The 22,456-nt window shown below is 47.1% G+C and overlaps 1 protein-coding gene across 1 annotated transcript; it reads left to right on the forward strand.

Moving 5' to 3' along the window:
* Window positions 1–403: 403 nt before the first annotated feature.
* Window positions 404–18,711, forward strand: LOC310784580 (SNF-related serine/threonine-protein kinase-like). The gene is made up of 8 exons (XM_083645572.1): window positions 404–580; window positions 4,723–5,117; window positions 5,825–6,043; window positions 6,683–6,929; window positions 13,309–13,450; window positions 14,287–14,499; window positions 15,596–15,730; window positions 16,097–18,711. Exons 2-8 carry the CDS (start codon window positions 4,995–4,997, stop codon window positions 17,394–17,396), a joined length of 2,379 nt encoding a protein of 792 aa, XP_083501698.1. The 5' UTR covers window positions 404–580; window positions 4,723–4,994; the 3' UTR covers window positions 17,397–18,711.
* The last annotated feature ends 3,745 nt before the right edge of the window (window positions 18,712–22,456 follow it).

Genomic DNA, 22,456 nt, shown 5'->3' on the forward strand with positions numbered 1-22,456 from the left:
ACATCTGAAAGAGAAATTAAATGTATCCATGCTTAAACAATAATCGAATCTTCAGAACCACCAAACAAGGTGAATCCACTAGAAAAACTATAAACCTTGGCTTGGCAATACAGACAGGCAAGACAAAATGGACACATTCCATCGTGAGAATGAAATAGCCAGGTATCTTTTTTACAGCTGGATATGCTCCATGTTTGATATAGTGACTATTACCGGTAGTATTATGCCCCCTTTTGTCTGTCTCCACACTGACACATGTACGCCTTTATTTTGAATGCAAACTGACTTCCGGTGTTCCTCTGGCTAACTGTGTTTGGCGTGACGCAGCTGAGGAGAGAGCGAGAGCAGCTGGGAGAGAGCAGAGGTAAAGATAGCAGCTGAGAGAGAGAGAGAGTGACATTTTTACAACCGGCCGCGTTGGGATAATCGCTGGCCAGTTTGCTGTCAATTGGTGCCGTCGTGAGTGTGTGTGAGTGAATATCTGTCCCATTGAGACCAACGGTAGCGTTTATCTGTCTGCCCGGATTAACTGCATCGCCCCGCATTTCGAGGGAAAGGTGCTTCATCACATTCCCCCATGGTAAGTAGGGCTGTGATAACGTTAGTGCAGGGGCAGGCTGACGGTGGGCCTGCCTGCTGTGTAGTGTCAAGTTTGTTTTGCTGTGTTGTATTTCTATGCCTGTTTATATTATATTGCTTAGTGTTTACGCAGACAGATCAGTGCTGTCATGTTAACCTGCCCAGCCAGAAAGCATCCTATGCTGTCCAAAAATATGCTGCTCCATGCCATTGCTACTGAACAGGACGGTCACTTCATGAAAAATCACCACAATGTTCCTTTGAATATTCCTATAGGGACTTCTAGTGTCTGTGGTAGCCTTTACTCAATAGTTAAACAGTGATCCAAATATCCTATGGTGTCAGTCACTGTAATATTCCAACAACGCTGAGGAAGGTCTTTGACTGAAACGTTCGTTGCTGCTGCCCAGGTATATGAGGAAATAAATCAACAAAAAAGACATTTGGAGTGCTGGCTTTTCTCTTTTTCATATCTCGTGCTCGCCCTGCACCCAGTGAGTTTTTAAATATTTTCGAGTGTGCTTGCAACCTGACTTTCTACTGAAATATTCCTCTCTAGGGACTTGCTCAATATGGAGGTTGTAGTGACATCTTCACATTTAATGGCATTTTGTCACCAGTGGTATCACTAGTTTAGAATCCCAGCAGTACTATTATGCAATACTTTTTGGTGTAAAATTTGTATAGCAGCCCACTACTCTTCTGAAATTGTGGTGTATGCTACTGAGAAGTCTGCCCTTATCCAATGTGTAAACACGTTGACCTGTAAATCAAGTTGGATCAGAACTAACTAACTGAACCAGTAACACCAATGAAAATCACTATAATGTTCCTATCATATTCTTATATGAACCAGACCTATACTGCATCTGTGTGATACTCAAGACTGAGTTATAATAACCTTGTCGTACGTTATTATGGTATAGCCTACTATATAATCTCTCCTCTGGCATCACTGTATAATATTCTTAAAATGGCTTATACACTTTATGAGATATTTTGTATACTTCTGAAATTAATTGTAGGGCTGCTGTTGTCTTTGCATCTCGAAAGTCACCACTTTTGTTTGTTTATGCAATGTGCAATAATGTTTGGTTGTAAAGTTGGGTATGGAATCCAACTGAACCAGTAAACTGATTCACCTGTGTGCCAGGAGGAAGGTCACTGCCATATTCATATTATGAGCCACACAGCCTATCAGAGTGTAATGCCTATTGGAGTTGGTCCTTGACCTATAATATCTGTGTTCGCACATTGATATGTGTGTGTGTTCACACGCACACGCACGTGCATGAACACACACACACACACACACACACACACACACACACACACACACACACACACACACACACACTCACACACTCACTCACTCACTCACTCACTCACTCACTCACTCACTCTCTACCTTCCTTGCAAATTGATACACCAGCAGCTCCTTGTACAGTTATACAACTGACCTCGGAGTGTGTGGCACTGCTATGTTGTTGCTTCGGAGAGACCAGAGTGGATTGGCTGGCTTTGTATTCTAAATATACAAATTTTTTCCAAAAACGTCTCCAGTGTACTCGAATAGAATCTTTTCATCTTGTAGTCTCATCCGTCACCTGCTCGAAAAACCCATCAAGAAAATGCACACACGCACACGCACGCACACACACACACACACACACACACACACACACACACACACACACACACACACACACACACACACAATCATATGGACATCGGTAAATATCGGTTATCGGCCATAACATCAATTCATTAATACACAGGACAGGATGTTACTATCCCTTGTGCCAGAATCCAAGGTAAAATACATTTAGAAGCCCAATCCAGATTAAAAACAAGCTAACAAACAAGCTAACAAGCAATATACAATTCACCACTTACCTACCCTAGCCAACAGCAGTATGAAGCATGCCATTGGGGTTTTCAAGGGGGCACCTTCCTTCACCGATGTTTCGTTAAACAATGTTAATATTGGTTAACGGTATCGTCCAAACTTCTCATATCGGTGCATGATGCATCCCTAATTGGGTGCATCACTCATTCGCTGATGGATTGATCTCATTACCCTGCTTGACCTGGGCCAACACAAAACCCTGGCTTGACCTGGGCCAACACAAAACCCTGGCTTGACCTGGGCCAACACAAAACCCTAGCTTGACCTGGGCCAACACAAAACCCTGGCTTGACCTGGGCCAACACAAAACCCTAGCTTGACCTGGGCCAACACAAAACCCTAGCTTGACCTGGGCAAACACAAAACCCTGGCTTGACCTGGGCCAACACAAAACCCTGGCTTGACCTGGGCCAACACAAAACCCTGGCTTGACCTGGGCCAACACAAACCCTGGCTTGACCTGGGCCAACACAAACACAGACTAGCATACAAACAGCTGTGTGTCTCTGTGCACATGTTAGCATCTCCCTCGATAGCTCCAGTTATTTGACACATCAACACTCGCATGGTGTCAATGCTGGGGAGGTGACGAGTGCAGCACAGTTGAGATGACTTTAGTGCGTGGGTTTAGTGCGTGCGTGCGTGCGAGACAGAGCAGAGCCAGATCTCCTAGCCAGGCTCCTATTATAAGAAATATGACTCACTCTCTTTTCACAGGTACGATGCTCCAACAGAGGATCACACAAACACCCCACGGTGCTTTTTAAGGCCTTGATATTTTCAGCGTGACCGCTGGTGGGTTAGGGAATTCGATAGCAGCTCCGTCAAATGCACAGAGAGGGATTTCTTTTCCGTCTTTCTTGTCCTTCAGCATGTTAACACACAGTTATGTCGATGGGCGTGTTCCCTGACGACAGTGTTTGTCTGTCTGTTGTCTCTGTCGGTTGAATCCAGGTGAGTGTGATCATATACAGTCAATGAGTGAGGCACACCTAGGGCGGCGAGGGTCACCTTTCAGGAATGTTCTTGGCTCATACTGGTGTGTGTGTGTGTGTGTGTGTGTGTGTGTGTGTGTGTGTGTGTGTGTGTGTGTGTGTGTGTGTGTGTGTGTGTGTGTGTGTGTGTGTGTGTGTGTGTGTGTGTGTGTGTCTTGGTGTTCTTGGCACACAGGGTGATTCCTGGGAGAGGAATGCCATGCCTCCCCTGGGGGCGTCATTTCATAATCAGGTCCGTGTGGCAGCAAATGACGACAGTAGCTTCTGGTGAACAGAGCATGTGGGATATGTTCACATAGGGCTAGACCAGGGGTTCCCAACCTTTTTCGGCTCGTGACCCTATTTTGATGTCGCAAAAACCTAGGGACCTGCGACATTCAAATTCCGGTACACCATCGATAATGTCATCAGTGACCTCGTCAGTGATGTCACATAGTATGCTTCTCCCCCCCGAAAGAATTCTGACTTTAGTCTGAGAATTCTGACTTTAATCTCAAAACTCTGACTTTATTCTCAGAATCCTGATTCAAAGTTATAATCCCAAAGATTTTCATCTAAATAAAAAATATATAATTAAGAGTCACTTACAATGTTGATTTAGGCTATGGTCCATTAATGGAAGCCTTTGCACTATATTAGTGACATTATGTGACATTAGTAATGTCACATAATGCAACACTGTTTGGATGTCACCTGCAATTACCACTCATCGCCATAAGTGTCACCCAAGAGAACAAAGCTGAAATCTTAGAGATTATCACTTTAAACAAAAACAAAAAAATCATCTTCGGTAGTATTAAATTGGGTCTGGTGTAAAAAAAAAATAATAATAATAAATTTCAGGCGACCCTATTTGAATTCCAGGCGACCTTTGGGGTTTGAATGTGTTTGACCACCTTGTGTTTGACCACCTGGGGTTCCAACCTTTGGGTCGCGACCCTAAGGTTGGAAACCACTGGGCTAGACGATATGACCAAATTCTATACCACGATATAGGCTACTTCTTCTGTACTGTAACTTCATCTGGAATCAATGTATCAATTTATATTCCTATGATCCATCTACATCAATTATATGACTTCCAACTACACACACACACCCACGCACACACACACACACACACACACACACACCCCCACAGACAGCAGTACCATACCGATATGCGGCCGATATATCGGTGCATCCCTATATGGATGGATTTGGATTCCCTCCCAATCTCACTCTCTCTTTCTCCCTCAGACCATCATGAGAAGACGGGGATGAAGTGAGCAGAGCCGCACCACAGCAGGTGGAATCCATGTGAGCGTTTACCCATACCGTCGCACAGGGGTCGCCGCATTCAGACAAGCCCTCAGCTGCTCCGAGATCAGCTCCCGCATCCCCTCACCCAGTCCCAACGTCAGCCGCTTTGGGAGGAAGAATGGAGCACTGACCCGGGACCAGCAGGTGGCAGAAGGCAGCTCCCCCCTAGCCTACCCCCTCCCTCCCTCCCTGCCCGTCCCCCAGCAGCCATGGCGGGGCTCAAACGTTGTCACGATGGGAAGATCGCCGGGCTGTACAACCTGGACAAGACGCTGGGCCGCGGACACTTTGCCGTGGTCAAACTGGCCCGGCACGTCTTCACCGGGGAAAAGGTACGGTCCAAGGCGGAATCTTGAGAAAGACTTATAGAGGAAAGGCTGACGGACAGCGCTTAACTATTTGAATAATACCAGAGACATTGGACTATAGAGACAAGTTCCAGTCACTTCCTGTGTCTGCCACGCCCCTTAGGAGACTGGTCTGGCCAATGAAGCTTCATAACATTGACAGCCAGCCAATCACAAGCTGCTATTTATGAGACCAGAAGAGTACCATTTTATACTATTGGCGGAGCCTGGAATGAGCTATCTCTATAGTCCATTCATCTCTGATAATAATAATAACTATAGATAGATCTTGGTTTGCTTCATCATTGCTTTATCAGACAAATTCCTCCTATGTAATCTTGCATATTGTGGCAATAGAAGTGATTCTGATTCTGATCATTACTATTATAGTAGATGTAGTAGGAGCCGGCCCAATAGGAGTAGTAATAGAGTAGTAGTAGTATTATCCTGGGTTTCATTGGAGAGTTTTAGTGTCTCATGATTTCAATGCTGTTTCAGAGACTTTTCCACCCTGGATATTTGTACATTTTTGGCGTGAAAGCGGACAACCAGCTAGTGGCAGCTTCACTGCAAAATCATTGCAGTATATCGGCCTAGAAAACAAAATATCTACCCTTTCGTTGCTGATAATTGTAGATCAAGACTCATATGCCTGCATTCTCCCTCATCCTGCCACCCCTGCCTCCCCCCAGGTTGCGGTGAAGGTGATCGATAAGACCAAGCTGGACCCGGTGGCACGGGGTCACCTCTTCCAGGAGGTGCGCTGCATGAAGCTGGTGCAGCACCCCAACGTGGTGCGCCTGTACGAGGTCATCGACACGGCCACCAAACTCTACCTCATCCTGGAGCTGGGAGACGGAGGCGACATGTACGACTGCATCATGAAGCACGACGGAGGCCTCAGTGAAGAGGTGAGACCACCCCGGTCAGACGTGACACGGCACGGGAAGGGACTGTGGAATCATTCAAAAGGGGGGCGGGGGAATGTCACACCTGATCTTCAGCTGTCACAGATGTTGGATTCTTCTTCAACAAATCCCATGGTGCCACTCACGCTGCTTTGGAAGTCGTGAAAGTTGCAGGTTTTATATGATGAGGGTGGATTGTTCAAAAATCATTTATGGTGCGCAATTATAGCCTCTCTGGTGGTTGAGAGTTTCGCTCCAGAGACGAAGTCCAGAGACCAGAGAGGCTAATAGCGCACTGAGTCAGTGTGCTTCTCAGCCTCTCATGTGTTTGACTTTGACACCCTCAAACACCAGAGAGGCTGAGGAGTGCACTGACTCACTGCACTCCTCAGCCTCTCTGGGACTGGTTGGAATTGTACACCTACTCATATGCCATTTTCCAGGGAGTAAAAAATAATGGGATTTTGCTATAGAAAATATGAGGAAATAAAACTTTTGTAATTCTTTTTTTGGGGGGCGCCCTGTCCAGAGTGTTTCCCTGCGTGTGCCGGGCTCGCCTCCGAGCAGGTCAAGAAACGGACTCAATAAATGAGATGTGTTACTCTTGCTTGATACCCTCTCTCTTTTTCCCCCCTCTCCCAGGTGGCCAAGTGTTACTTCGCCCAGATCGTCCACGCCATCTCCTACTGCCACCGGCTGCACGTGGTGCACCGGGACCTGAAGCCGGAGAACGTGGTGTTCTTCGAGAAGCAGGGCCTCGTCAAGCTCACCGACTTCGGCTTCAGCAACAGGTTCCAGCCGGGCAAGACGCTCAACACCTCCTGTGGCTCCCTGGCCTACTCGGCTCCAGAGATACTGCTGGGCGACGAGTATGACGCCCCTGCTGTGGGTACGTTTTACTGTGTGTGTGTGGGTGTGTGGGTGGGTGTGGGTGGGTGTTAGAGAGAGAAAGTGAAAGTGAAATTCTGGCTCAAGCAAGTGGGTAGAGATCTATAATGACTTTGCAGCGTTTTCTGAAAATCGTAAAAAGTCATAAAAGTGGTCCTCATTTGTGAAGATTATCTTGCTGAACACAAAGTTCGCTGTTTCATAAACTTTTGTTAACCACAGACGTTATTACACACGGCCCATATGACCTACAGTACTCCTGGATGGACCCTACAGACACACAATGGTACATAGCTTTATCAGCTGGCTGATAGGAGGAGAGGAGTTGCACACGGGTCAGAGGGCTGTGGTGTGTAATTTCTTCATCTTCTCCTCCTCCTCCTCCTCCTCCTCCTCCTCCTCCTCCTCCTCCTCCTCCTCCTCCTCCTCCTCCTCCTTCCAGTACATAACACCACCCCCCCACCCACCCACCCACCCCTTCTCTGGACCGTCGACAGTGGTACCACCCATTTTGATATTGAATTTAAAATGGAATGGACAAGAAATTAAAAAAGAGAGAGCGTCGATCGTGTGAAGGGGGGCAAAGCGTACGAAGGGAGAGAAAGAAACGAGAGGAAAACAGACAGAGGGAGAGTAGGCATCCGTAATCACTCTCTCCACCTAGAGGCCACTGCGTCAGAGCAAAAAAGGGACACACACACACATACACACATACACGCATGCACGCACACACACACACACACACACACACACACACACACACACACACACACACACACACACAGAGGAGCAGGAGAGGCACTTTTTCCATTGTTCTGACTGAGTGGATACACAGTGTGGCTATTTTCTTCTGTCTTTCTCTGCTCTCGCTCTCTCTCTCTCTCTCTGGATCTCTCTCACTCTATCGCTTTTGTGCCGAGCTGAGCAGCATCCACAAATGTTGAAATCGTAGTAATGGTCTGTGTGTGTGTGTGTGTGTGTGTGTGTGTGTGTGTGTGTGTGTGTGTGTGTGTGTGTGTGTGTACGTCCACTGCTGATGAATAGCTCACACTCTTTCTGTGTATGTGTGGTCAGCTGTCCTGTAGAATCTGGCACTTGACCCAGATGACAAATCAGACGTGCGTGGACATTTTCCATGTTGTGTGGAGTGTGCACTGCATGTTGTGTGGAGTGTGCAGCACTGCATGTTGTGTGGAGTGTGCACTGCATGTTGTGTGGAGTGTGCACTGCATGTTGTGTGGAGTGTGCACTGCATGTTGTGTGGAGTGTGCACTGCATGTTGTGTGGAGTGTGCACTGCATGTAGTGTGGAGTGTGCACTGCATGTTGTGTGGAGTGTGCAGCACTGCATGTTGTGTGGAGTGTGCACTGCATGTTGTGTGGAGTGTGCACTGCATGTTGTGTGGAGTGTGCAGCACTGCATGTTGTGTGGAGTGTGCACTGCATGTTGTGTGGAGTGTGCACTGCATGTTGTGTGGAGTGTGCACTGCATGTTGTGTGGAGTGTGCACTGCATGTTGTGTGGAGTGTGCACTGCATGTTGTGTGGAGTGTGCACTGCATGTTGTGTGGAGTGTGCACTGCATGTAGTGTGGAGTGTGCACTGCATGTTGTGTGGAGTGTGCACTGCATGTTGTGTGGAGTGTGCACTGCATGTTGTGTGGAGTGTGCAGCACTGCATGTTGTGTAGAGTGTGCACTGCATGTTGTGTGGAGTGTGCACTGCATGTTGTGTGCACTGCATGTTGTGTGGAGTGTGCAGCACTGCATGTTGTGTGGAGTGTGCACTGCATGTTGTGTGGAGTGTGCACTGCATGTTGTGTGGAGTGTGCAGCACTGCATGTTGTGTGGAGTGTGCACTGCATGTTGTGTGGAGTGTGCACTGCATGTTGTGTGGAGTGTGCACTGCATGTTGTGTGGAGTGTGCACTGCATGTTGTGTGCACTGCATGTTGTGTGGAGTGGGCACTGCATGTTGTGTGCACTGCATGTTGTGTGGAGTGTGCACTGCATGTTGTGTGCACTGCATGTTGTGTGGAGTGTGCACTGCATGTTGTGTGGAGTGTGCACTGCATGTTGTGTGCACTGCATGTTGTGTGGAGTGTGCAGCACTGCATGTTGTGTGGAGTGTGCACTGCATGTTGTGTGGAGTGTGCACTGCATGTTGTGTGGAGTGTGCACTGCATGTTGTGTGCACTGCATGTTGTGTGGAGTGTGCAGCACTGCATGTTGTGTGGAGTGTGCACTGCATGTTGTGTGGAGTGTGCACTGCATGTTGTGTGCACTGCATGTTGTGTGGAGTGTGCAGCACTGCATGTTGTGTGGAGTGTGCACTGCATGTTGTGTGCACTGCATGTTGTGTGGAGTGTGCAGCACTGCATGTTGTGTGGAGTGTGCACTGCATGTTGTGTGCAGTGTGCACTGCATGCCGCATGGTCACTCTCGCTCAGTCAGTTGAGATGAGCATGTTTTGATTGTGGGGATTATCCCTCCAGCCTGGATGTACTGCACAGTATGTGAGAGCAGCTTTGATGTGGAACAAGCTGAATGCAGGCCAGCGGTCAGTGTTGCGACTGCAGGGTTACTTTTCAAATATATTCCACTGCAGATTACGAAAAACATGCCCTAAAATGTAATTTGTAACATATTCCATTCGATTACTCAAGTTAAGTAATGTATTCTAAATACTTCAGATTACTTTTGGAATACTTCAAAATGGTTTTGCCGAGCCCATTTGTCTGGGCCACTCTGAATGTGCACAAACGCAATGAGGGCAATGCGGTCGCGAGTCGACGCACACTGATGTAATGTTGCGACCTTCTTCAGCATGATTGTAAGTCAAATGTTCTTTATATTTCCATGTCAAAAACACATTCCCGAGAGTGTCCTGGCTGTCTGTCTCCTCCGACAAGCAAATAAAGTAATCCTTTAAAGTCATCTATTTTTAAAGAGAGTAACTGTAAAGTAAAGGTAAAGGTAAAGTCCCAACGATTGTCACACACCTGAGTGTGCGAAATATGTTCTCCGCATTTGACCCATCCCCTGGGGGAGCGGTGAGCAGCAGCGGTGAGCAGCAGCAGTGCCGCGCTCTGGAATCATTTGGTGATCTAACCCCCAATTCCAACCCTTTTGATGTTGAGTGCCAAGCAGGGAGGCAAATGGGTCCCGTTTTTATAGTCTTTGGTATGACTCGGCCGGGGATCGAACTCACAACCTCCCAGTCTCAGTTCTGTATTCAGAATACCACCATTTTAAACTGTAATGGAATAGTTACTCATATTTTGCATTTTAAATACATGCATTCCGTTACTCCCCAACCCTGTCAGCGGTCGTGCAGGACTCTCTGAAGCTTTGAGGGGATTACATCACTGTTAAAGTAGCTGCTGGCAGTCAGGTGGGTGTTTGGGTGTGCCCGTGACGTGCCAGGTGGCAGTGTGCCCCGATACCGGTTGGCAGGAGAGATAACGGCACCGCCCTCTCACCAGTAAGATGCGATTGGTCGAAGCGAGCGATATACATCAGTTTGGCCCCGTTTGGGCTTCGGTGCTTTTCTGAGGAAAAAAATATTTGAAAATGGGAAGTGATCCAAAATGTGAAGAAGGAGAAGGAGAGCTAGTGTATGTATGTCATTTATTAATCCACGCTCTGCTCCCAAAAATGTGCAAAACTTCACAAGGTGCCACATGCTGTTAGGAGGAGCAGGGAAAAGACTTGTCATCTTCATCAGTGCCTTGCTCAAGTATGAATAGGAATAAGACAATGAATGAATGAATGAATCACACCACAGTCGCATGATCCATAGCCACTTCTTGTGAATTGTATCCTGTCAGTTATGCATCTACAAAGAGGAGTACATACAGTACATGTGCAATCCACTAGTACCTGAGACATTTCCCTCTTCTACAGACAATCTTTAAGGCAATTGATAGTCTTCTGTTATATCACCACAAAGCAATCTTGGTAGGAAAATAACAGGTGGTTGTAATCGATTAACAGGTGATTACAATCAAACGACACACACAGCCAATGAGCTGTGTGTATTGTAAAGCGCCATATTGGTTGGAAATGCTTGTGCCATCGTGGGAATACTATGGATGCGTTCAGATGCAATTACTTTTTGCGGGACCCGGAACAGGCCAGCCTAGGGGAGCCTTGGGGGCTTACTGACTGACTGACTGACTCACAAACTCACTCACTCACTCACAGACTCCCCATTGTTGAAACCTGCATGTGTGTGTTGAGCAACAGCAAGCAGCTGAATGAGCCTGTGACACAGGTGAATGTAATCACCTCACCTGTCATCTTACAGTGAACATGTGCATCATTCAGTATCATTCAGTGTACAAGTGAGACAGTAAAAAAAGAGAAGAAGAAGAAAGTAATGTTACATAATAATGATCAGCAGAACAGGATGCTGAACGGGGTCAGCGGTGTCAAAACAAGACAGACCGGGTGTTTATTATGTCAGGCGACGGCTGGTGTCGTAATGCAATGCAGGTCGGCGAAAAGTGGTGTTTACACACACCCAGCTGTCACCGCTTCATAGCCCGCATAGTTAGCGCCAGCGATGCTAAGTGACGTGAACGCCGTTACCAAGACGACGTGTCAGCCATCTGGTTTATAAATAAAGTTATCGAGGAAGGAAGATTGACAGACCTCTGATGCGAGTAATGAGGGACCGGGGTCACGGTTGCTAGGAGACGTCGTTGGGGGGGGGGGGGGGGGGGGGGGGGGGGTGTATGATGAGGGAGACCACAGGGGGGTTGGCTCCCCTTCATTAGCAACATGAGATGCTCCTTCACGGCATCACAATAAGCTGGCACATTGGCTTTAGCAGATGAAACTCTCCACCTCTGCATTGAGCTAGAGTCCAAGTCAAGTCTTTAGTCACAACAAGTCCAAGTCAAGTCTCAAGTCTCTTATGGATGAGCGTTCTGTCATCTGCTGGATGCCATCTGGTCTGCTTCACACTGCATGCATAGCTAAAACTAAGGAATTCAAAGCATGTACTGTATTATCCTAAGTCCTTTAATAGCATACACTACAGTATCAGTAGACATACCGGACACATATAGCATACAGTACAGCAGACATTTCCTTAATATTAAAAAAAATAAAAATAAAAATAAAAGTTTGTTCACAAGTCTCAAATGTTGAGTCTGAAGTGTTTTGAGCATGAGTCTCTCAAGTCACTGTGTGTATGACCTAAGTGCATCTCTCAAGTCCAAGTCACAAGTTCAAGTCTCTGGGACATATCACCAACGATGCAATGGATAGTATATGAAAGGATCTGTGTCAACAATTTATGACATTTTCATATAAATAAATGTATCTTTTACTATCTCTGCAAATAAATGTATATTTGATTGCTCTCTATCGCTGATTGATACAATGAATCAACCTATAGCCAGTTCATGGAAAGCTTGAAACAAAAATGTCAACAAAATAAAGAATATGAGGAACTCATGGATTACCACACAAAAAAAGGCATTAACGATTTGATTTTTGTTTGTTTTCGGTGGTTGGTTGCCTCATGAAGCTCTCCGCCTGGAAGCAAAGCTTTGCACACTATTTTATTTACCCATCACTTCATATTACACGGGACGCAACGCCCAATGCGTTTGAATTAGAGCGCCCTAACCAGTCTAACAGCCCATGAAAAACTGCTCAACGTAATGACTAAGGAAGCCAAAGTTGGCCTAGTTTATAAGTGCACGTCTGTGTGCTTTGATCTTCCTATCTGCCTCATGGTTATTGGATGTAGTAGTATTATCTGAGTGCAGAATGTGTCAGTGGACCATGCCGTCGACAAGGGCCGAGGCTAATGCCAGGAGTGAAAAGTTGTTCTTTTAACCCATTGATACCTGATGCAGCATTTGCGTGTATATCCCTCATTTGTGTGTGTATCCCTTTAAGACCGCGAACCGCGTTAACGCGGTTCGCGGTCTTAAAGGGATACACACACAAATGCTGCATCAGGTATCAATGGGTTAAAATGGCCATTCGGACCATTAGCATGTGTGAATCTTTGAAGGATGAACACATGAACCCACTTTGTGTGTGTGAGCATGATGGTGGCAGGCAGCAGTGCACAGCCTCATCCTCGCTTCGACAGATGTGTCCCGGGCTAGTACATATTTATGGAAACGGCTCCGATCAAATATGACTCATGTTTCATTTGAACGGGGTGGAGGCAGTTTTTGTTTTTCATATCTAGGTCACCGAGCAGGAAGAAGAACGCGCTTCACTCTGTTGGTCTGGCATCCCGTTTCTGATTATTCCCTCAGTCTATTACGTGCACACTAGCATTTTTGGTATGGAAAAACAAATCTCTCTCTCTCTCTCTCTCTCTCTCCTCCCCTCCTCTCTCTCTCTCTCTCTGCAGATATCTGGAGCCTGGGGGTGATTCTGTTCATGCTGGTGTGCGGTCAGCCCCCCTTCCAGGAGGCGAACGACAGCGAAACGCTCACTATGATCATGGACTGTAAATACACAGTGCCCCCTCACATCTCCCACGCATGCAAAGAGTGAGTAAAACACCCACAGACGGACTGGCTACTCTGCAAGGTGCTGCATATTTCATGCTTCTAGAGGTGTGAAGAAAGAGGGTGGAGCGGGAGGAGAGGGGAGCAGTCTCTCTCTCTCTCTCTCTCTCTCTCTCTCCTCGTCGTCCTGCTTTCACTCTATGCTGCAGTCAGCTGCTTTGCGAGAGATGCAGTGGCGTGTTAAGTGTATCTAATGCATCCATTAAAATCTGGCCTCTATTTTTAACATTGCGATGCGTAAACGATGCGTCGGTGCAGAGCAGTGCACAATAGTTGCTGAATACAGTTTGAACACTTTGGCGGGTGGCGGGGGAAATGCAGAGCGCTTGATTGTTCCCGTCTTGCAGGTTATGGATCCAACTATGAGAGAGAAGAAAATTAAGCTTACCAGTCTGCCTCGATGCATGATTGCAAACCCATACCTTTTTGCTAGGGGGGGTTGGCGTCTGGGTAGTGTAGGGGTAAAAGTACCTACCACCGTGGAGAGCCAGCTTCAATTCCCGGCAGTGGTGCTTCCAGGGTTCCAGAGGTCCTTGAGGGGTTCCAGAGGTCATTGAGGGGTTCCAGAGGTCATTGAGGGGGTTCCAGAGGTCATTAAGGGGTTCCAGAGGTCATTGAGGGGGTTCCAGAGGTCATTGAGGGGTTCCAGAGGTCATTGAGGGGGTTCCAGGTGTCCTTGACCCCGCGCCAGAGGCCCACCAAACTAGATTTGAAGGCTATGTAGCAGCCTGATGATTTGTTTACATTCACCAGCTCATACAGGAATACCTAATTAGGCCGAATGTTAAGGAAAATATGCCTCTTGTGACTGTCTCCAGTCTTATAGACCACATGCTGCAGAGAGACCCCAAGAAACGGGCCTCCCTGGAGCTGATCGAGGGCCACGACTGGCTGCAGGGTGTCGACCCCTCCCCTGCCACCAAGCTGTCCACGCCGCTGGTGTCCCATCGCAGCTTGTCGGAAGAGGAGCACGGCTGCATCATCCAACGCATGGTGCTGGGGGCCATCGCGGACCGGGACAGCGTGACCGAGTACGGCTCTCCCTCACACGCAGCCATATGAATCAATGCACATGCAGCTATTCTTCCCTGCTTTATCTCTGGATATTTGCTATCATGCACTAGTCCCATGTCGTCATCGGTTTAATTGTCATTACAGTGATAGTGTTCCTACGCAGGTCTGGAAAGTCTGGAAAAGTATGAATAATTAGTTAGATCATTTCCAGGTCTTGAATAGTTTGGGAATTTGAAAACATGCCTGGAAAAGTATGGAAAATGTTGTGTTTCAGGTCTGATACACACATAATTATAGCTTTTATGTTGTTCTCGACCCACTGAGTCCACCCACAGGTTTTGTTGATGTGAAGAATAATGTTCAGATATAGAGGGATGCTCTTATTACCCAGCTGCTGTCCGCATGCATTATATATCAAAATACTCACCGAAATCAAATCCAGTCAAGAACATAGGGTCTGAGGGCGTCCGGGTAGTGTAGTGGTAGATTCCCTGCCTACCAACACGAGGGTTGCAGGTTTGTGCCCCCGTGTTACCTCCGGCTTGGTAGGGCGTCCATATAGGCACGATTGGCTGTATCTGCAGGTGGGAAGCTAGATTAGGTAGGGGTATGTGTCCTGGTCACTGCACTAGCGCCTCCTCTGGTCAGCCTGTTCGGGGCAGAAGGGAACTGGTGGGAATAGCGTGATCCTCCCACATGCTACGTCCTGCCGGTGAAGCTCCCCGCTGTCAGGTGAAAAGAAGCGACTGGCAAGTGCGCATGTGTAGGAGGAAGCATGGTGCTAGTCTATGGCCTCCAGGATCGGCAGAGGGTGGAGCAGCAGGGGTAAATTAGCCAAGTGAAAATGGGGGGAAATCAGAAAAAAGAAAAGTAAAAATAAATATGTAATTTTAAAATCGAAACCGTGTAGGAACTCTGCCAATCATCTCACATTAATCACTGTGAAGAACAATCTTCATCTCAGATTAGAATCAGAAATACTTTATTCATCTCCGAGGGGGAAATTGTGCAATGCTGCAGTTGCTCACATTCAAGTATCGAAATAGGCATGGAGAAATGTTAAGAAGAATAGTGTGTTGGAATGCAGCTGAATCTCGCTCTCCGTCCTCTCAGGGCCCTGGAGTCGAATAAGTACAACCACATCACGGCGACCTACTACCTGTTGGCTGAGAGGATACTGAGGGAGAGGCAGGAGAAAGAGATACACAGCCAGACACGATCAGCCAGCCCCAGCAAGGCCCAGTTCAGGTACACACACACACACACACACACACACACACACTGTTGAAAATACAATAGCCTTAAATGTAATCACTCAAACAAAATCGTTCATTCATCATACTCAAAATTCATTCATTAATCATCTTTAATCACCTTTGATCATATACACAATATAGAGGAAATTATTGATTCCAATAATCTGGGATTTTTAAGACTAGTAGTGGACTTTAAATGGGCTAAGTGACTGCTTAAGTAGGCTATATACTGTAGTAGGCTATAAAGTAAGCCTTAAGTAGGCTGCATAGCCTACTTATATCTTAAGTAGGCTATGCAAATATTGCAATATATGCCAATACTCTTAAGCCCACTGAACCTTGTCTTAACCCTTCACAGACAGTCATGGCCCACCAGAGTGGATGTTCACCAGGATGTCAGTGACGGGCTGGGGGGTCCGGCTATCTCCCACCCTGGAGGACCCCAATCTCCTGCCCGCAGTGCTGAGAGCCTCCACAAAGGCCCCCGGCCCAAAACAGCTCTGTTGGACCTCAACCAGCGGCAGGACAACCACACCCAGCCCCTGGCCCAGCAGCCCACCCGGCCGAACCAGGAGAGGGGGATCAGGCCTCTGGTCAAGCCCCACTGCAACCCACTCAGGCTGGGCTCGCTGGCCCCGGCCCGCAGCCCCAGTCTCTTCAGTGTGGAAGAGGACGAGGAAGAAGACCGCGAGGAAGACAAATGCTTGCCGCCCTCTACGCTGCCTGCTCAGGTGGTGCTTCGTTGCAAAGCCTCCTCTTCATCATCTTTGTCCTCGTCCGCTAATCGCCTGACGTCTCGTATGAGTGCCCCAGTCCTCAACCAGATCCATGAAGAGGAGAGAGAGGAGGAGGAGGAGGAGGAAGAGGAGGAGAGGTGGGAATTGCATGGACTCGGCCAGCCTAAACCCAGCCTCAGCCTCAACCTGAACTCTAGAATACAGCCACCGTCACCGGTCCTGCTATCGCCTAACATCGTTAGTGCGATGGTGACCCCCGGCTCAGAGAGTAGCGACGATGACACGCAAAGTCACCGTAAGCGGCAGCTGGATCGGGATGCGGTGACCGGCGGCGGGCGAGGGAGCGAGAGAGAGGGGGCGGCCCGGGGGAATGAGGGAGAGAGGACGGGGGCGGGGCAGGGTAGCCCCTCCCAATGCACCAGCCCCGGGTCAGGGTCAGGGTCGGGCCAAGGCAAGGGCACCGCTAAAGCCGCCAGCGGCCTGGTGGAGAGCCTGAAGCTGATGAGCTTGTGCCTGAGCACCCAGTTCCACAGCCTGACAGGGGGAGGAGGGGGCGGCAGCGGCGGAGGGGGCGGCGACCCCCAGGACCGTCCCATGTGGAGGATGTGCATGGGCGGCTCCACCGGTAGCCTGGACAAGGTGTCGCTCCTGGGCGGCGGCCCTTCCCCCAGAGGGCACCTCCACCACCACCAGCAGCCCCCCCTGGGAGACACGCTGGTGGACCCCCTCCTGGACATGCCCTGCTCAGGCACCCTGAGGCTGGGAGAGCTGGACCTGGCCAGGGAGAACCACAGGAACCTGACGACGCGGGTGCGGCAAATGCCTCTGAGCGACAAGACTTTGTCCGTCAACATCCACCGGAGCCCCAAGGAGGGACTGCTCTGTACCCCGGCCCCCCACAGCTGCTGCCAGGTCATCTAGAGCGCAGGCTCCCAGCTCCATGTTTTACCTTCACCTGTGCACTCCTCCAGTCTCACTCCTCTCTCCTGCACATCCCCTCTCATCCGGCTTCTCATTTAGCTCTCTCACCACTTTGGTTTGTGAGTTCACGTTGAGGGGGGACTGGGTGCCATGCTGAGTGCACGCAGCATTTGAATGTTCTGAACGGGACACTAAGGAGAAAAAACATATTTATTTATTATTAGATATTTTGACCCTCTGGTGGGTTTTAACCAGAGACATTACCTATGGTGCTCAGTGACAATCTACGCTCTTTCGCACACTCCCGCCCTTACCCACGAATACGTATGTACACACAGCACACACACACACACACACACACACACACACACACACACACACACACACTCCCTCGTCACTCTTCTGATCAAAGAGAAAGTTGAAGAGCCGATGTGTTTTTAGTACTAAGTATCGTGTTACCATGTTTCGCATAATTGTCTTTTGTTGTGCTCTGATGCTGTAAGATTTTTTTTAATCCGTTAAAACAATTTTTTTTAATTATGTTTTGAGACAATCATTTTACTCTTTTTTTTATATTCTGACTGAAATAGTTGATTATGACTCAATGACGCACTTTCACTCAGTGAGGAGGACAGATAACGGTGAAAACCTTCAAACGGACAGACAGCGGCACTTCAGTGTGACGGCGGCACTTTGGTATTTTGTAGTCGATCACTGTTTTATTTGTCTATCTTAAAGGCGCTCTGCACTCGACGAGCCTCTGCGCGCGCGCGCTTACACGCCAGAGTTTGTACATCATGTGAAGAAGCAAGCAGAAGGCTGCTAGCAGTACTCCTGTAGTGTTGACGCTAGAGTTGTATCGCAGTAGAACTCTGACGACTAGATCCTTGTAGACCATTTAGTCCTCACTCCTGCTTCTAGAGACCTGCTGGATGTGCTGGGGGTTGGGTAAAGCTGGAGTTTCTGTCGGCAGGACCTCTGACCTCTGAATCAGCATTTGTAGATGTGACGCAAAACCCCAAACTGATAGAATTCTTTTAGGCGTAGCCGCCCGGTCTCATTCCCAACATTCCAATATGTTAAGTCGATTTGCCAAGTCCCACAGTGTCACTATACCAAGGCACACGGTGCCGTTTTGTCCTCATTTTTGGACGAGCTGCGTAGTCCAGCAGAACTGGATAAAGGAAGAAAAGCTCGCACACTGTAGGGCTCCAAGTTAATCCATTTACAGTATACGCCTATTTCACATGCAGCCAAAGCAGCCATTTTGTGTTGAAAATGCAGGAAGTAACACGATATACAGTAAAAATGAAAGCTCCTGCTGTTGATATGAATTGTTTATACAATTTATACCAACAGCAGGAGCTTTAATTTTTATATCGTGTTACTTCCTGCATTTTCGACACAAAATGGCTGCTTTGGCTGCATGTGAAATAGGCGTATTGCACCGGTGGTAACGTTCCGAGCAACAGACCGCTCTACATCAGTCAAAGTGACACAAGAACGACGCCATCTTAAATACCCACATGATGAAGTCACATGATGCAGTCAGGTGGATCGACTCGCTCATGTGACAGGAAAAGTGTGGTGTTAAAAATACGTTATGATTATAGCGACCAAAGTTATCACGGTTATCAGTATTATCACGGTATTGCTAAAATGTGCTGAAAATGTTCAAAAAGTACTGATATAGTCATTGAAATCATTTCACCAAGGCTGCACGCCTCTGCGTCTGGGACTGTTGCTAACTTTGGTTGATGACGAACTGTATTTACGGTGTTTTTCAAAGCGCTGTAATCACGGTAACATGGTAATCCCAGTAACACGGTTTTAACAATCATGGAAATTTGAAACGGTATGGTTACCATCAAGCAATTTTATCATGGTTTATCATTAAGCCGGTTATCGTTTCATCCCTACTCTCATGTTAATACGCAACCAGCCATGTACATCCTGTAGCTTTCCAGGATCAGGGTAGCCACTGTTGTAGCGTATTCCAAGACAAAAACAAGCAAGGGGTTTGATTGAGTAGAACATAACAACACTGCCCCTTCAAGTATCGGTCTGTGTAACTGGATGTTTGACCCACCCCCCGTGGAATATATAACTAACTTGACAGTGCATGCGTTTTGCTGTAGCAACCTTAATCTAACCCATCAAGGTCAATCCACCTAGTGTATCTATCTACTGAAGTAACAGCTGCCAACGGTCACTTTATCTACTGTAGCCTCACTGCAATATCGACTGCAAAATGTACAACAAAAATGGATGTGCCATAAAATGTCTTGAGCATATTGTACTGTATGTACTGTATATGATAGAGATCTATTAAAATACTATGACGTGAATGAAGTATAAAGTGTTTCTTTGGGCCTGATGTTTTTTATATATCTTTTATGAGTTGACCTCCATTTTCTTTTGTCGATGCACCTCTTCTTTAGAAGTGTGAACACTTCCAGTTTGTGGGAGGAGGTATTTTAAGAAATAAGTAGAGACACCCTTTGCGGCCATGTTGCCAGCGTTCAACGTGAGCCAGGCAGGCAAAACCACAGAACAAAGCAGCTTCAGATAATAAGGGGATACTGTGTCAATGCTCTCACTGTACTGCATTGTCCCCTGCTGTCCACACAGCTAGACAGCAGAAACGTGGTGTCCTTCAGCAGTCCATGTGATGCAGACACAAAACACACACACACACACACACACACACACACACACACACACACACACACACACACACACACACACACACACACACACACACACACACACACACACACACACATCTTTGGATAATGGTCTGTCAACTTCCCTGTTAAATTAGAACACCAAAATTATCCATGTGTTCCCAGTAGGCTTTCTCTTGGGCTCCGTGCTAAGACATTAGCATACACTATGTCGAGTGATGGTAGGCCACTAAAAAATAAAGCTAACTGATAATCTTTAAGTCAATGGAAACCAAAAATTATTATTTTTTGTTATATTGAGTGTCTCTTTTTCTTATAACATTAATACAAATAAGTACAAACGAAAAAGAACAGACTAAACAAAATACTATATTCTCTGCTCTGAAACTGTGAGGGTGTATCTGCTGAAGTCCTCCCAGTGCTCCGCCCCCCTCAAGTGCTGCGCAAACTTGATACATTTGATGCATTTATTTTGTATTCCAGGGTAGAGACACTTGACTTGGCATACTCTCAGTTGTGTTTAAATGGACTAAGTCTGAAGGATGGTGGGCGGTAGGCTATTTAAGAAACACATTTAAGGGAATTAAAACCATCCAAAATGGACATGTAAGGAGAGCAGTGAGGGAATGAGCGAGATGGGCCAGTGTGCACTACTGTACGTCTGCTCTTATTGGGTTTATTTTCCTGAATGGGACCAAAGCTTCCCCCAAACACTGCAGGGAGTTGTAGTCTAATCTCTGCAACAACTGTGTTACTGCTCCACAGCCAGCTGAGAGTCAATCACATCAGATCAGATGAGCTTTAGGATGGGCGGATTAACCCAGGTGACCTGCAGGCTCACACACGCGCACGCACACACACACACACACACACACACACACACACACACACACACACACACACACACACACACACACACGGACACACACACACACACACACACACACACACACACACACACACACACGGACACCACACAATCCATATACAAGATCGCCTGCTCTCTCTCTCACTCACTCACACACACACACACACACACACACACACACACACACACACACACACACACACACACACACACACACACACACACAGGATTAATTTAAAGAGTTTCACATGTTATCATGAAATACCATATTACTACATTTGTCGACTGGGTATGGGAAGGTGTTCGCAAAGATCTAGTAAAAATTGCCATAATCTTTATTTGGAAGCCAGAACTAAAAATAAAAAAATGAATCACATCAAGGTCATATTCAGGATCAATATTCCCTCCAAGCTGAATGAAGACCCCATTGAAAAAAAGAACCCAATAATAATAATAGGCTAATAATATAACATCTTATTAGCCACTTCTAAGGTGTTTTAGAGGTTTTGATGGTAAGTGATGGCTACTAAATTAGATGCAGATGCTTCATCACACCTTAGTGTTCAGTGGACTTGTGTTTACATTGTTTGTTTGGCTCAAGATCTGTCAGCACACCATCTAACCTGACTGTGAGTGGAGCAGAATATGGAGGCTGAACTCTTGCCACCAGGCTGTCAATGATGATCCCAAAATAAAACTGCAGTTAGGAACAAAGAACACCCACCCCCACCCCGTGTGTGTGTGTGTGTGTGTGCGTGTGTGTGTGTGTGTGTAGTGTGTGATTTGACTGTGTAGGTTTGTTCAGATCAGCGTGTTACTGAAACTGTTTTACCTCACATAATGTGAAACCAAAGACTGCTATGAGAGAGAGAGAGAGAGAGAGAGACTTTATTGAACCCAACGTGCCATGGTCAAACAAAACAATTTGTTTTCTTTCCAATGAAAAGGCAAGGAGCAGAGAGAGAGAGAGAGAGAGAGAGATATATAGTGTGTGTGTGTGTGTGTGTGTGTGTGTGTGGGGGGGGGGGGGGGGTATTTAAACAGAACACTTATTGCAGACTTTACATAGATGGCAATAGGAGGTATGGCAACTCGCCAAAACCTATAGCACACAAGTTACATAACCAGGAACAGACAGAGCAAACAGCAGCGAGGCAAGCAATGGAGCAGAAGCATGAAGGAGCGTTAGCTAACAGTGGAAGAGGCGGGGCACAGCTGGGGGACATACATATTCATCACAACACTCAGCGCTCAGACTTGCCACTATACAGGAAAATATAAAAGCCGCCTCTGGTATTTTTCCAACTCACTCATTTTTCCCCCAAAGCAGGCCTATATCATTCTCCATGGTTGTGGCTGCACTATGGGGTTATACAATGTTGAATGACTGTTCTAAGAAGGCATCTGTATACAAAACAGTAGGCTATATTCTGTACATACTGTAAGTGGATGAGGGAGGCCCAGCAGTGCTTAGTTATTGATGTAAACTTACAGTGCTGATAAGT

Source organism: Poromitra crassiceps, assembly GCF_964638095.1.
Source record: "Poromitra crassiceps genome assembly, chromosome: 11".
In the NCBI taxonomy this organism is placed as follows: Eukaryota; Metazoa; Chordata; class Actinopteri; order Beryciformes; family Melamphaidae; genus Poromitra; species Poromitra crassiceps.